The sequence below is a fragment of the Silurus meridionalis genome, chromosome 7 (assembly GCF_014805685.1).
Source record: "Silurus meridionalis isolate SWU-2019-XX chromosome 7, ASM1480568v1, whole genome shotgun sequence".
In the NCBI taxonomy this organism is placed as follows: domain Eukaryota; kingdom Metazoa; phylum Chordata; class Actinopteri; order Siluriformes; family Siluridae; genus Silurus; species Silurus meridionalis.
In genome coordinates this window covers 3,317,983-3,332,634 of record NC_060890.1, presented here as the reverse complement: position 1 = coordinate 3,332,634, position 14,652 = coordinate 3,317,983, and the positions used below count along the sequence as shown (strand labels likewise).

The 14,652-nt window shown below is 41.0% G+C and overlaps 1 protein-coding gene across 3 annotated transcripts in view; it reads left to right on the top strand.

The window, feature by feature from the left end:
- The window catches only part of pemt (phosphatidylethanolamine N-methyltransferase), a 39,732-nt gene that overhangs the window by 6,784 nt on the left and 18,296 nt on the right, over positions 1-14,652 (top strand). For all 3 annotated transcript variants that reach the window (XR_006926502.1, XR_006926503.1, XM_046854219.1), the window contains exons 2-3: positions 2-109; positions 13,439-13,554. Coding sequence is in view for 1 of the 3 variants with exons in the window: in XM_046854219.1 (XP_046710175.1) it covers positions 2-109; positions 13,439-13,554 (224 nt within the window). In the remaining 2 variants the exon portion in view is untranslated. The remainder of the gene's footprint in view (position 1; positions 110-13,438; positions 13,555-14,652) is intronic.

The window sequence follows — 14,652 nt, the reverse complement described above, 5'->3', positions numbered from 1 at the left end:
GGCAGACATGTCTGTGTTGTTCGAGATCACGAAGCACATTGATTTAACAGAGCGCAGCTTCTGCATTGCAGTCATCACCATCATCTTCAACCCGTTCTTCTGGAATGTGGTGAGTTCAGCACAGGCAGAGCGCAAAGTGTAGCTTTAACGCACTAATGTGCAGAATATTCGAGCAGAAATCATCGATATTTGTCAGAACTTAATTTATTATGCGGAATTATACAGAAAACACAAACGCTTTTATTACATTTCAGATTACAGCTTGATGGAAAGTGTCTCTTAGGAGCATTTATTTTTAGTACTGAAGTTTGGCCTTCTGTTAGGTTGCATAAAGAATCGAAAACTTGATGTGCCACCATGTCTGTACTGCAGCTCCTTGTGCAAATCCTGACACCTCTTCATATTTTATCAAAGAACCTCATCCACCAGTGGAATGAGTTCAGTGATTAAATTATAACCCTATAACAGACAGTTCCTCATCAGCGAGTGGCATTTGGTGTGGAATGTTTGAAGCCTTGCTGTGAAGCCTTACACGTGTAACTGTGTTCCAGGGCCTCAGTGAGATCACGCCAAATTCCCCATATTATTACCACGCAAGTGTGTGTGAAAGATCTGCCTACGTGCACAAAAGAAGGAATCCAAACTTCGGTCCTGGTAGCTTCAAATGTAACCTGACACTTTGGTCATCCTTCAGAGAGTCTTAAACTGCGTTCAGTGGTGGTCTTACATGGACACGGGTATCAGTATTAATGTTACATAAAATAAACAGTGTTATTCAGTTTGCATGTTTTTGAAGAATGTTCTTTTAAACTTTGCTATTAAACAGTAAAATGCTATATTGTGGTAAATATTGAGAATCAGCAGTCTAAAAGAAATACTTTATCTCTGGCCAGATTCTCCAACTGTCCTGAAAATACTGTTAGTTTCTATCTGCAATGCTGAAGGTTAAATGCGGTGGTTATTTCAAGAAATCCTGTAAATACTATAAATTATGTCGAATGAAGTCATTTATATGGATTGTCATGTTGCACATGTACAGTTCCAGAGATGATGTAAGATGTTTATCCAGGACAAAAGAGCTGCAGTAATTCAGGACTAATATGAACACATTGAAATTCTATGAACGTGTCAAAATAATATAATGTACAACGCCTGTGGAAGTTTAAACGCACCTGGTCTTTTATGGTTTTTGAGAGACGTGTGCATATTCCTTCAGTTTATATGCAGTTAGAAGTAATTTAATGGTATAAGGATTTTCTTTGACCAAACAAATATATAAATGTAAAGTTGTTGAACTTTATTTTCATTAATAAATCCTTACTCAGCATGAAGAACAGCTTCACACACACTCGGCATCCAGGCGGCTTGTTTTTCCAAACATTCAGCTGAAAATTCAATTGTAAAATTTGATAAAGTTGTTCTTCACTAGTTTCTTTGTGATCCAGTTCATCCCAGAGCAATTTAATATGATTTAGATGCGGTGACTGAACATTCCAACCGCAGTCCAGAGGGAACTGTATGGTGTTGAAGGGAGCCATGGGAATAAGTCTCCATCCTTCCCTGCTCCAAAACAACCCCAAACCACTAAACTTTCACCTCCATGTTTGCATGTGGGGGGTGAGGGAGTCTGATCTCATCTTCTCTCCTGTTCTCCATCAGTTCTTTTCTTCAAAGATGTCACATTTAGACTCCACAGAACTTTCTATCAGTCTTTCACTGTCAAATTCTTCTGTTTTTTGTCTTTTACCGAGTTTGTGGCATATAAATATATGGAACATGCATGTATCTCAGAAGCCATCAAGACTCCACACAGATACTGTACTACTTCACTGTACTTTGTTGAATCCACTTACTTTTCTTTGACCCAACGCTGCCTAGAAGAGTTCACTCTTATCGCTGTGATCAGTATAATATAATATGTGGCGATGATTTCAGTCTTGTATATAAAATAAAAATCCGAATGTTACGAGATGTGCAATTTTTATCATGAAGCAGCAGCTTTTTATTAATAAACGCTGAAACACTACAGAACCCCTTTGAGGAATCTAAAGAATGCGGGAAGCAGAAAGTGTTTTTGTGTGTACTGTAGTTGTAGATTTTTTTGTGGAAATAAGAAAGTTTTTATCTCGTTTGTGTTAAAGGGTGAACCTGTTTCTCCACTGAGGACAAACGACATTCCTCTCTGAGGGTAAAGATCTTGTAGGCATGTGTGTGACCTGCCTTGTGGAGCAAGCAGCAGTGTTCTAAATACTGCATAGAGGAAATATCATTTTATACAGAAAGATTACCATGTACAGAGTTGTATAAAAGTGAAATATGTGCCTGTATGATAATGTTTATAATTTATGGGTTTATGGGCCCATGAAAGCTTTAATTCAGATTTTTTTACACCAAGATTCTTTAGCTTTTGGTCATTCTTCCAGTAGAGGGCGACAGATAGTCGGTACGACTGTCAAATTTTGCGATTCACTTTCAATAATGTAAGTTGCACTTATCCGAGCTGCTCTGGCACTGGAACATGGAATGCTCTTTTTGTTAGAGATTAAGTTGACATCTTTAATATGAATAACTTGAAATTAGGAACAGATTTGTTTGGTATATGGAGGTATATTATACTGGGTATAATATGAAGGCCATATTTATCATTTAACACTGGCGAAGCCGGTATGAGGTAAGGATGCACCGAATATTCGGCCACCGGAAATTTTCGGCCGAAAATGGCCCAAAAGTGCATTTTCGGTTTTCGGAAAGACTTTGATCACCGAAAAAACACGGCTGAAACAGTGTGTTGTGATGACGCAAACAGAAACCGCTGCCTGCACGTGCCTGTCTAAAACAACATGTCTGCGGTGTGGACGTATTTCAGTATATCTGAGAAAGACACACGGATAGCGATGTGCAAAACATGTAATGCCGAAATTTCTTCTGCAAAAACTTTCTCCACGTCAGGTTTAATTTATCAGCTGAAATCCAAACATCCCGATCGCTATGCTGAATATGAGAGAAACACAGCACAGAAAAGCAAAACCCCTCCGAGCACGCGCACTCCGTCTGTGGTGGACGTTTTTAAAAGGCAGGAAGTTTCGCAGTGATAGTGTTTTAGTGTTGTGTCTTTAAGCAGTTGCACTTGTTCTGAATGCACTTTGTTTTTATGAAAGAACATATTTAATTGTACAACCTTTCAGCAGGCCAGAGGGCCTGTACATTATTATTTAATGTACACATGAGTGCATTTAAGTTAAACATTTAAGTTTGAATTTTAATTTATTTTATCCTGTGCATTGCTGCAATGTGCTATAAATAAATATTTTCATAAATTGTAATTGATTTATGCTTTAAAACTTTAATATTAAATTTATGCAATTGAAATGCCTTGATTTTAGTAAGTTTAGTACACAGTCATAGCCATAAATGCAATGGTAATAATAATTGCCATAATTTCTTTCGGTGTTTCGGGTTTCAGCCTTGCTTTCCTCTTTTTCGGTTTTCGGTTTCGGCCCAGAATTTTCATTTTGGTGCATCCCTAGTGTGAGGTTTACATTTGCATTGTGTACAGTAGGATTATGTGTGTGAGCCACTCGGGGGTCTTCAGGAATCAGTAGTGGAATAAAAGTTATCTTTCCTTATAAGATGTTGGACTTCTGATTGTTAGGCCATGGGTTCAAATCCCAGCATTACCAAGCTGCCACTGCTGGGCCATTGAGCAAGGCCCTTAACCCTCTACTGCTCAGCTGTATAACTGAGATTCAGTGGTGTGAAAAAGTGTTTGCCCATTCCTGATTTCTTATTTCTTTTTGCACGTTTGTTACACTTTAATGTTTCAGATCATTAAACAAATTTAAATATTAGTAAAAGAGAACACAAGTGAACACAACATGCAGTTTTTAAATAAAGTTTTTTACTATTGAGGTAAAACAAAATCCAAAACTACATGGCCCTCTGTGAAAAAGTGTTTGCCCCCTAAAACTACTAACTGGTTGAGCCGCCCTTAGCAGCATCAACTGCAATCAAGCGTTTGTGATAACTTGCAATGAGTCTGTTACTGCGCTGTGGAGGAATTTTGCTTCACTCATCTCTGCAGAATTGTTGTAATTCAGCCACATTAGACGGTTTTCAAGCATGAAACGCCTTTTTAAGGTCATGCCACAGCATCTCAGTAGGATTCAGGTCAGGACTTTGACTAGGCCATTCAAAAGTCTTCATTTAGTTTTTCTGCAGTTATTTAGATGTGGACTTTCTGGTGTGTTTTGGATCATTGTCCTGCTGCAGAACCCAAGTTCACTTCAGCTTGAGGTCAGGAACAGATGGCTAGACATTCTTCCTTAGGATTTTTTGGTTAACAGCAGAATTCATGGTTCCATTAATCACAGCATGTCTTCCAGGTCCTAAAGCAGAAAAACAGCCCCAGACCATCACACTACCACCACCATATTTTACTGCTGGTATGATGTTCTTTTTCTAAAATGCAGTGTTACTTTTACGCCAGACGTAATGGGACACACACCTTCCAAAAAGTTAAACTTTTGTCTCGTCAGTTTACAGAGTATTTTCCCAAAAGTCTTGGGGATCATCAAGATGTTTTCTGGCAAAACTAAAACAAGCCTTTATGTTCTTTTTGCTCAGCAGTGGTTTTCATCTTGGAACTCTGCCATGCAGAGCATTTTTGCCGTCTCTTTCTTATGGTGGAGTCATGAACACTGACCTTAACTGAGGCAAGTGGGGCCTGCAGTTCTTTGGATGATGTTGTGGGGTCTTTTGTGACCTCTTGGATGAGTCATCAAAGAGGTAAAAGACCTGGGAGTTATTTTAGATAGCAACTTATCTTTTAAAAATCATATCAACCAAGTTACAAAAACAGCCTTCTTTCACCTTAGAAATATTTCTAAGCTAAGAAATATGTTGTCTATATCTGATGCAGAGAAGCTCATCCATGCGTTAATGACCTCCAGAATAGACTACTGTAATGCGTTACTAGGTGGATGTCCTGCATCATTAATAAACAAGCTTCAGTTAGTTCAGAATGTGGCAGCAAGAGTTCTTACAAGGGCAAGAAAATATGATCATATAACCCCAATCTTATCGTCCCTACATTGGCTTCCTGTTAAGTTTCGAATAGACTACAAACTACTGCTACTCACTTATAAAGCACTAAATGGTTTATCTCCATGTGTAGCACACTCAAAGAAGACAACAAGCGTGTGGTTGATTTGGGTTCTTTCTTTATTCAGCCAACATATTTGTAAATCGAGACAGACCTCTCCACAGCACATCTCAAGAAACGAATACCATTCCCCAACACGTTTTTCACACAACACATCACTCTCGCGTTATTCACTCTTCTTCTCTTACACTTTTGGGGGTTCTTGACCTGGCTACTGCCACCCGCTGGGCATTAATTACCTGATTGTGAATATACAAATGTGTGCTAACTGATTCAATAAAGATTTTTCAAACGGACAATTCCCAGAACGAACACTATTAAGGGGGGGGCGCTAGATTATACCACAAAACTATCAGTATATTCGAGATTTCCCCACATTCTCCCCTACAAAATAGAATGTAGTCCCAACATTCTCAGAATACACTTTTGGTTCCACCAATGAAATTGTTCCTTGGTTAGAAGTCAGTGATACAACATTTCAACTACTCGTGCTGTACTTTTGCACGCGACACACGCCATTTATCTCCTTTTCTATGTCGTGTGTTTGCAGCAGACATCATTGTGCACCATGATCTTCTGCCACCATCACTGTTCATTAACAGGAATCTGTACTTTCACTGAAGGAAATTAACCTTACCCCATGGAAACAATCTACATTATCTGTGTTATTTTCTGGAATGTACTTATTAACTGAACATTGATAAAACACAAAAAATAAATTAAGCAATTTTTTTCTTTTAACTTAACTGATTAACTTTGTAGAACTAAAGTGCAATTAACACCGTAACTAATACCGTAACTCCACAATACTAGGCTGACCTAGGGTGTTGTAACTAAACATTTTTTTTGCTTTCCTGTTTCTCAAAGGATATACTCTTTTGCAGACTTGTTGCGAAGGAATCTCTGCGTCAATCTTTTCAGCTTCATCGGTTTCTACAACCTCTTCTCTTGCTGATGAGACCTCCTCATCTCCCTCTGACTCTGCACTGTTCAGCATTGCTGTATCCTCTGGATGCGATTCTAGTGGTTCTGACTGTTGACAGCGGCTGTAATCTCGACTCTCTCTGCCAAATGGCATTCTGACCAGACTTTCCCAAACATCATCATTATCATCTGAGTTGTCACAATGCATCTGATTTTCCCGTTTTGAGGGTTTTCTCTGCGTGGTTTTCTTCTTATCTTCTCCTGATTCTCCGGGTCGATGTTCTGTTTCTACAGGTAAGTACTCACATGGTAACAACAGGTTTCTGTGAAGTATTCTTGTTTTTCCTTTCCCATTTTCCGGTCGGACTTCATATACTGGACTATCCGGATACTTCCTCTGGGTGACCACATAAATTTGGTCTTCCCAAAATGGTCTGAGTTTTCCAGGTCCACTTCTCTCCTTAAAATTACGGACCAATACTCTGTTACCAGGAAACAATTCAGCTCCGTGCACTTTCTTGTCATATAAAGCTTTTCCTCTCTCCTTCGCCTTGTTGGATACTCTTGAGGCTAGCTCATATGCTTCAATCATTCTTTTTCTCCAGCTCTCAGCATAGTCATCGTAAGAGGAGTTTTGGTCCTGTGCTTGTATACCAAACATAACATCAATAGGCAATCTTGGTGTACGGCCAAACAGAAGGTAGTATGGTGCGAACCCCGTTGCCTCATTTCTTGTACAGTTGTATGCATTCACAACCTTTGCGAGTGATGTCTTCCAGTCGGTTTTAGCGGTCTCGGGTAAAGCTCTCAGCATTGCAAGCGATGTGTTTCCCTGTGGGTGATATGGGGTTGTATGGGAACCTTGCACACCACTGTACTCTTGCAATTTGGCAAACAGCTTGTTGTCGAATTCCCTTCCTTGGTCGTGGTGCAGTTTTGTTGGGAAACCAAACTTCAAAACAAAGTCACCGAACACCTTCTCTGCCGCTGTCTTGGCACTCTTGTTTCTACATGCATACGCTTGAGGGAACCGTGTAAAGTGGTCCATTACAACTAAAATGTATTCATAACCCCCTTTACACTTCTCTACATGTAAAAAATCATGCTTCTTTGCCATGGCTCCTGCTTATGTGTCGGGATTTTGACTTAAGACACATCAAAATTTCTTTTATTTCAGGATCGTCTTCCTGAGCTTTTCTCAGGACTTCCTTAGGGATCTCTGCAACTGATTGGGGCAAATCCTCCTCTTGTCTTACTGCCAGTGCTGATGTAATGGTGAGTGGACACAACCATGGGCCTCTCTCCTGTTTTTGTACCATCACTGACTGAGATATACTGACCATAATTTCAGGTTGTACCTCCTCTGAGCAGGTTCCCATGTACTGTTCCATTGACAGTGGCATGCGCGAGAGACCATCGGCATCCCCATTCGACTTTCCTGGACGGTATTTAATGGCGAATCGGAAATCGGCAAGTTCGGCTACCCATCTGTATGTGGTTGCATTGAGCTTGGCTGTTGTCAACACATATGTGAGAGGGTTATTGTCTGTGTACACAATAAAGGATGGTGCATAGTACAAATAATCTCTAAACCGCTCACAGATCGCCCACTTCATGGCCAAGAACTCTAACTTTCCTGAATGCAGGTGGTAATTTTTCTCAGAAGCAGTTAGGGTTCTTGATCCATAAGTTATTACCACTAACTTGCCTCCTTGCCTTTGATATAACACTGCACCGAGGTCTTCCTGGGAAGCGTCACAGTGTAGCACAAATGGTTCATTCAGATCTGGATAGCCCAACACAGGTGGGTTGGACAAGCAGTCCACTAATTCGCAGAGGACCTTTTGATGTTCTTCAGTCCATGTGACAGGATGTGATGATGCAAGCTGTCCTTGGCGACGTTTTCCCTTGCCCTTCTGCTTCAGCCGTACTTTTGTTTTTGGTGTCGTCGTATCAGTGAGCAGCATATAAAGAGCCGCAGCCTTGCGAGAGACGTTCTTGATGTATGACCGGTAGTAGGAAAGAAATCCTAGTAACTTCCTTACTTCTCCAACTGTTTTAGGGGTCCTCTCTTTTAGGGCTTGAACCGGAGCAATGTCAGCAGGGTCCTTTGTGTACCCATCTTTAGTCACTAACCTCCCTCCCCCCTGGAACACTTCGCATTTTCTAGGCGTGAGCTTAACACCATGCTTCTGGTAACACTGCAATACCTTTCTTAAATTCTGGAGATGATCATCAAATGTTTTCGAATGGACTAAATTATCATCTAGGTAAGGCTGACATACCTCATCCCGCAGTTTTCTCAGGCACTCCTCCATGCTCCTTTGGAATTCAGCCGGTGCGTTGGACAATCCAAACGGAACTCTCACCCATTCATATAATCCCCACGGTGTTATGAACGCAGTAAGAGGTCGGCTGGATTCCTCTACAAACCCCTGGTGATAAGCTTTACCTTGATCGAGAACTGAAAACCAGGTGCTGCCCACCAAGCTGTCAAGCATGTCTTGTATTCTGGGTATTGGGTGTCTGTCTGGAATGGATTTCTTATTTAACTCCCGGTAGACTTCGAGCTAGTGATCCATCCCTTATTCAACAAATCCTCCAAATATTCTTTAACCGCTTTATGTAGTGGCTTCGGAACCGACATGTAGGTGTGCTTTACAGGTGTGATGTCATGGAGGCGGATTTTTAGCTGAAGGGACGGAATACATCCAACATCGCGATCATCACGGGCAAAAGCATTACTCTCCTCTTTCAAAAGCTGTTTTACTCTCCGTTGCTGTTCAGGTGTTAAATGTTCAATGCGAACAGGAGGGTACCATAGGTCTTTCGGCTGGGTTGTTACCACCTCCTCAGCATTTTCTAAACATTGATGAGCTTGTTTACTGTCTTTGAGGAGCGGGTCTTGTGTGGTGAATGTGGTGGTGTTACATGCATTCTCCCGCTGGGCTGTCACTAATTTCACCTCGGCTGGGTAGATGTCTTTTACTCGCTGTATATAGCCCAGAATTGCGCGTGGAGGCAGGTCGACCTCTACTTTCTTGCAGTCGCAGGACAGGGCAGTACTCATGGCTGTGGTTGTTACTCCATTAGGCTGTTCAACACCGTTGTTCAGAAGATACTCAATGACATTATAACCGATAATTGGTTCATCTGCCACCCCATCCTCATTAGAAACCAAGACAGGTACCTCCAATTCCAGCGGTGTGGCTTTGTCTGTTCCCAGTGTGAACGTCACTTCCACCCAGGTTTCAAACGGAATGACTGTTTGATTTACTGCCCGACCGGTGAGACTTTCTGGACCTAGGATCTCTTCAAGGCTACGTGGCATGGTGTGGGGGATGTGTTCTTTTCTCCACTTTTCATTCATGAGACACACTTGTGACCCTGTATCCCATAGTGCTTGTGTTGGCACTCCATTAAGAAAACAATTTACCACACACTTCTCTCCGATCAAATTCAGCAACTTCGCATTGTGTTTGGTGGATAGCTGATTGGCACTTACTGATTTGAAGCAGCTTTAGGTTGCTCTCCTTCCGCTTTGCTGTTTCTCTGTCCTCCAGTTGCTTAATGCTGTCACACAGGAGCATACTTTGATGTTTCTGCAACTGCGATGACGTAGTGTGAGCTGTTACTGCCATACAGTCTTTTAATTGTCCCTTTCTTTCCTTCCTGTAAACGGTCCCCTGCACCCTCTGGAAAGATGTCCACTTTGTCCACATTTAAAACAATGGTCACATTGGTCACCTCTACCTTGTTCCTGACATCCACGGCATCCTCGCTTCCTTTCTCGTGGCTGAATAGAACGGTAGGTAGCCATCACCTTCCGCATTTCTCCGATCTCCTCTTTCAGCTGCTGGACGACCTCATAGAGCTCAGAGTCTTTCTTCTCCGTGACTTGTGGTGTTCTTAACACTTTCACTTGTGTGTGTGTGGACTGTTCTTTACCTGAGAGTACATGAGCCATCCTTTCTTGGTTCTGATGTGGTTCTGCCTGGATCTCCATGACTTTAGTCTCTTTTACATGGGCAGTCTTTTTAAATTTTTGCTGCCTTTCTGACTCTAGGCTTGCTGCTTCGTTCATCTTTGTGATAAGAACTTCATCTGTGACTGAAGGATCGTCAAGGCAGGCCTTAAGCTGATATTTTATGTGATCATTTGACAAACCTGTCCCCAGCGCCCGTACGGATCCTTTCTGTATGAGGGCAGGGCTGTATAATTCTTCTCCCTCCGGTTCTCGAGCAGCAGCTAAAAGTCTTTCTTTTAATTCAATAGCTCGAAAGAGGAAATTTTGTGGTGACTCGCGGCTCTCCTGAGTGATGTTTATTAATCTATGATACAAGTCGGTTGGGCTTTCCTCCTTATAATGGCCTTTTAGGATAGTACGCAGTTTGGAAAGGGTTAAGTCGGTTTTAATTTCCAGCATATCACGCAGGCTCATACCTGGACTGATTGCTCTGATCACTGCATCAATAATTTCAGACTCTCTGTGTCCTTTATTTATTCCAGCCTCAATCTGGTGTACTAAATTGTTGTATGACAGTTTATCTTTCTGTCCCCATTCCCCTATTTGGCCATTAATCTTGAAATCCCGTCTAATGGTGACTTCTGAAACAGGGGAGCTTGAAACATCAGGAACATTCAGACTCACGCGCTGGATTTCGTTCCTCAGCATACTGGTAGACATCTCGAAATTACGATGCAGTTCGGCGTACTGTTTCTTTAAACGCGCGAGCTCCGATAAACTCCTGTCTGTATCGCTGGCGCCATCTTGGTCCGCGCCATCGCTGTGTTGCGTCATCCCTCTGGCAAACTCTATCAAATCTTTCACGTGTTGGCAGGCTACATCATTGTCATCTTCTGTCTCGATAACATTCTCTACTGACCCACTTATTAATCTGATCAGCGAGTGCCGTTTACTCTGTCCATCTACTGACAATTTAGCATACACACATACCTCTTGCAATTGATCAAGCCGCAGCTGCTTTTGGGGTAATTTTGGGCAGTCCTGGGAAGGTTCTCCACTGTTCCATGTTTTTGCCATTTGTGAATAATGGCTCTCACTGTGGTTCACTGGAGTCCCAAAGCTTTAAAAACAGCTTTATAACCTTTTCCAGACTGATAGATCCCAATTACTTTCTTTTTCATATGTTTCTGAATTTATTTGGATCTCAGCATGATGTCTAGCTTTTGAGGATCTTTTGGTCTACTTCACTTTGTCAGGCAGGTCCTATTTAAAAGATTTCTTGATTGTGAACAGGTGTGGCAGTAATCAGGCCTGGGTGTGGCTGGAGAAATTGAACTCAGGTGTGATAAACCACAGTTTTAACAGGGGGGCAAACACTTTTTTACACAGGGCCATGTAGATTTGGATTTAGTTTTCCCTCAATAATAAAAACCTTCATTTAAAAACGTCATGTTGTGTTATCTTTTACTAATATTTAAATTAGTTTGATGATCTGAAACATTAAAGTGTGACAAACATGCAAAAAAATAAGAAATCAGGAAGGGCGCAAACACTTTTTTACACCGCTGTAACTGTACAGTGCTCTGGATAAGGACTTCTTTCAAATGCCATAGATAGAAATCCTTGCCATACTTTTGTGGAGGTGGCAGCTTAATGGTTAAGTAATTGGACCTGTTATTTAGTTTAAATTCCACCCACACCAAGCTGCTACTCCTGGGCCCCTGAGCAAGGCCCTTAAACCCATTTCTGCCCATTTGTATGAATAAGTGTAAGTTGCTCTGGACGAGGGCAAATGCTGTAAATATAAACTTAACACTTTCAGTCAAAAAAAAAAAAGCATGAAACTAGGCATAAGTGGTAAACGCCATGTCCTGCACATGCAATAATAATAATAATAATAATAATAATACTTTGAGTATTAATGAAGTGAAGGCTTTTATCTGGAGCATGGCTGGGGTGCAACAGTGGGGTTGACGTAGGGGTTCAGTGGGTTTGACGTAGGGGTTCAGTGGGGATGAGGTAGAGGTTCAGTGGGGATGAGGTAGGGGTTTAGTGGGGATGAGGTAGGGGTTCAGTGGGGTTGACGTAGGGGTTCAGTGGGGTTGACGAGGGGTTCAGTGGGGATGAGGTAGAGGTTCAGTGGGGATGAGGTAGGGGTTCAGTGGGGTTGGCGTAGGGGTTCAGTGGGGATGAGGTAGGGGTTCAGTGGGGTTGAGGTAGAGGTTCAGTGGGGTTGACGTAGGGGTTCAGTGGGGTTGAGGTAGGGGTTCTGTGGGGTTGAGGTAGAGGTTCAGTGGGGTTGACGAGGGGTTCAGTGGGGATGAGGTAGGGGTTCAGTGGGGATGAGGTAGAGGTTCAGTGGTGATGAGGTAGGGGTTCAGTGGGGTTGACGTAGGGGTTCTGTGGGGTTGACGTTGGGGTTCAGTGGGGTTGACGTAGAGGTTCAGTGGGGATGAGGTAGAGGTTCAGTGGGGATGAGGCGGAGGTTCAGTTACGTTCTTCTCTGCCAGTTATGTGTTTTCTTATGTGATACATAAAGTACAAGTCCAAAGTACATGCTGTAAACTGTGAATGTTGCACACTTAAATAGATACATTTTCATCAGCACACATTAAGGAGAAGTGTTCTGTACCTACAATGAAAGTTATTTACATACTTAGTTATTGGGAAGATGACAAAAGTAGCTTGAAGTCAACGTGTTGAACAGGCCAGAGGTGTATCATCTATTCAGTTGCAACATGTTCTGTTCCCCATCCCCTCTGAGACCCTCTGAGCTTCAGCATGCATTAATTGGGTTATTACAAGAGCTGAAACAAGCGCATACTGAAACCCTGCACAGTCACACACGGTGCTGATACCCGCCAGCTACGAGCTGATTGTACTAATTAAACTGTGGACTTTTTAATGTGTTTTTTGTATTTTTTATTTGATTTGTGTGTTTCAGCACAGTAATTAAAACCATGAGTTAAAGTTATTCGATCACTATTGAGCGAGTTGTGTAAAGGGTTGTGTAAAATGTATTTGTAGGGTTTTGTGATGATGTCTTAATGTTGTGGTTTGGTTAATTATTTTTCATACCGAATGTAAGTGCTGATTTCGAGGTAGAACTACAAAATAGTGACACCATTTAGGATGATCAGGATTGACAATGTAAAACATTTCAGGCAAATTCTAACCATTTTTTTTACACAATCTACCTGTAGTAGTTTTCCCTTATAGAATCACCTACACTTAAGATGTGTGAATTAAACCAGAATAGATTAAACTATTTAAAAGAATCTTTTATCATTTCAGGTGAAGTTTAATTTTTTTACTCGATTTCCTACTATAATCTCAGAGCTTCAGTCCTCGTTCAGTGTTAATAATCTTGCATTTTCATATTGTAGGTTGCCAGATGGGAACACAGAACAAGAGGGCTGACTCGCATATTCAGAAGCCCGTTTGTGGCCTGCTACTGCCTGGGAGCCGTCATTCTGCTTCTCAATGCTTTCCGCAGTCACAGGTAACCGAACAAATGTACAGCTGTCAGATTTTTAAGGAAAAAAGCACAAATGAAATGATGGACAATAATAATAGTGTGAATAGATGATATTACTGCAGTAGCTTGTATCTGAGTTGAACACCTTTGGACTGAATGGTGAAATGGCAGCACATTGCAGGCCACCAAAAAAACTCTTCTTTCACGATCGTCATTCTCTCTGGTATGATTTGGATTTTATAACTTGGTATATTTCTCAGAAACATTTACAGATGACTAGATAGTTAAAAAGAGAAACACACAAATAACATTAAGTTGTTGAGTCACAATGAGCCTGAGGCTGGAGAATTATTTTTAAATAAGATTTCCCTCTTGAGATTTGTGCTGAAGTTTGATGTGACTCTAAAATGTCCCGTATGTATTTATCTACAGTGAGATCCGTTGACTGAAGGCCATATTATGAGTTGCATAATTTTTGGATTTACATACAGTAATTAGTCGTCTGGGAACACACCATTTAATGACCATTTTTGTACAGCAAAAATAAGCTTTGTTGGAATAAGTGCATGAGGTAAATGTGTTCCCTGATGAGGACAAGTTAACAAATGACATTATAAACATTAATTTCTTAGCCCTTTGGAGCTAAATTCAACACTACTGTTTTAAAACTGTAGGTATTATAGTGAGAAAAGAATACTCTACCTAAAAGAGTATTCCAGTTTTCTGCCTCTAGTATTTGATGCTTTCTAAACAGCATACATTTCACCTCAGTGCAGAAGAGCTGTCCAGGCCCTGTAATGCCTTTGGCCTCATTTTTTTGTAAAAAGAGGGCAGTGAGGGAAAATTTCCATTGCAGGGCAGCTGTTCAGCTCAATATACATAATTCAGCATAGATGCGAAAAGTCATTTGTATTTGTATAATTCTCTGACGTGTGTGCGCTTGGTTAAGGAAATCATCAAGGAGTAAACAGAAGAGAGGAAAATATATGTAAGTGGTAATAAACACATACACAATTTTATATATATATATATATATATATATATATATATATATATATATATATATATATATATATATATATATATATATATATATATATAAAAAACTTTCAGTATTGTGTA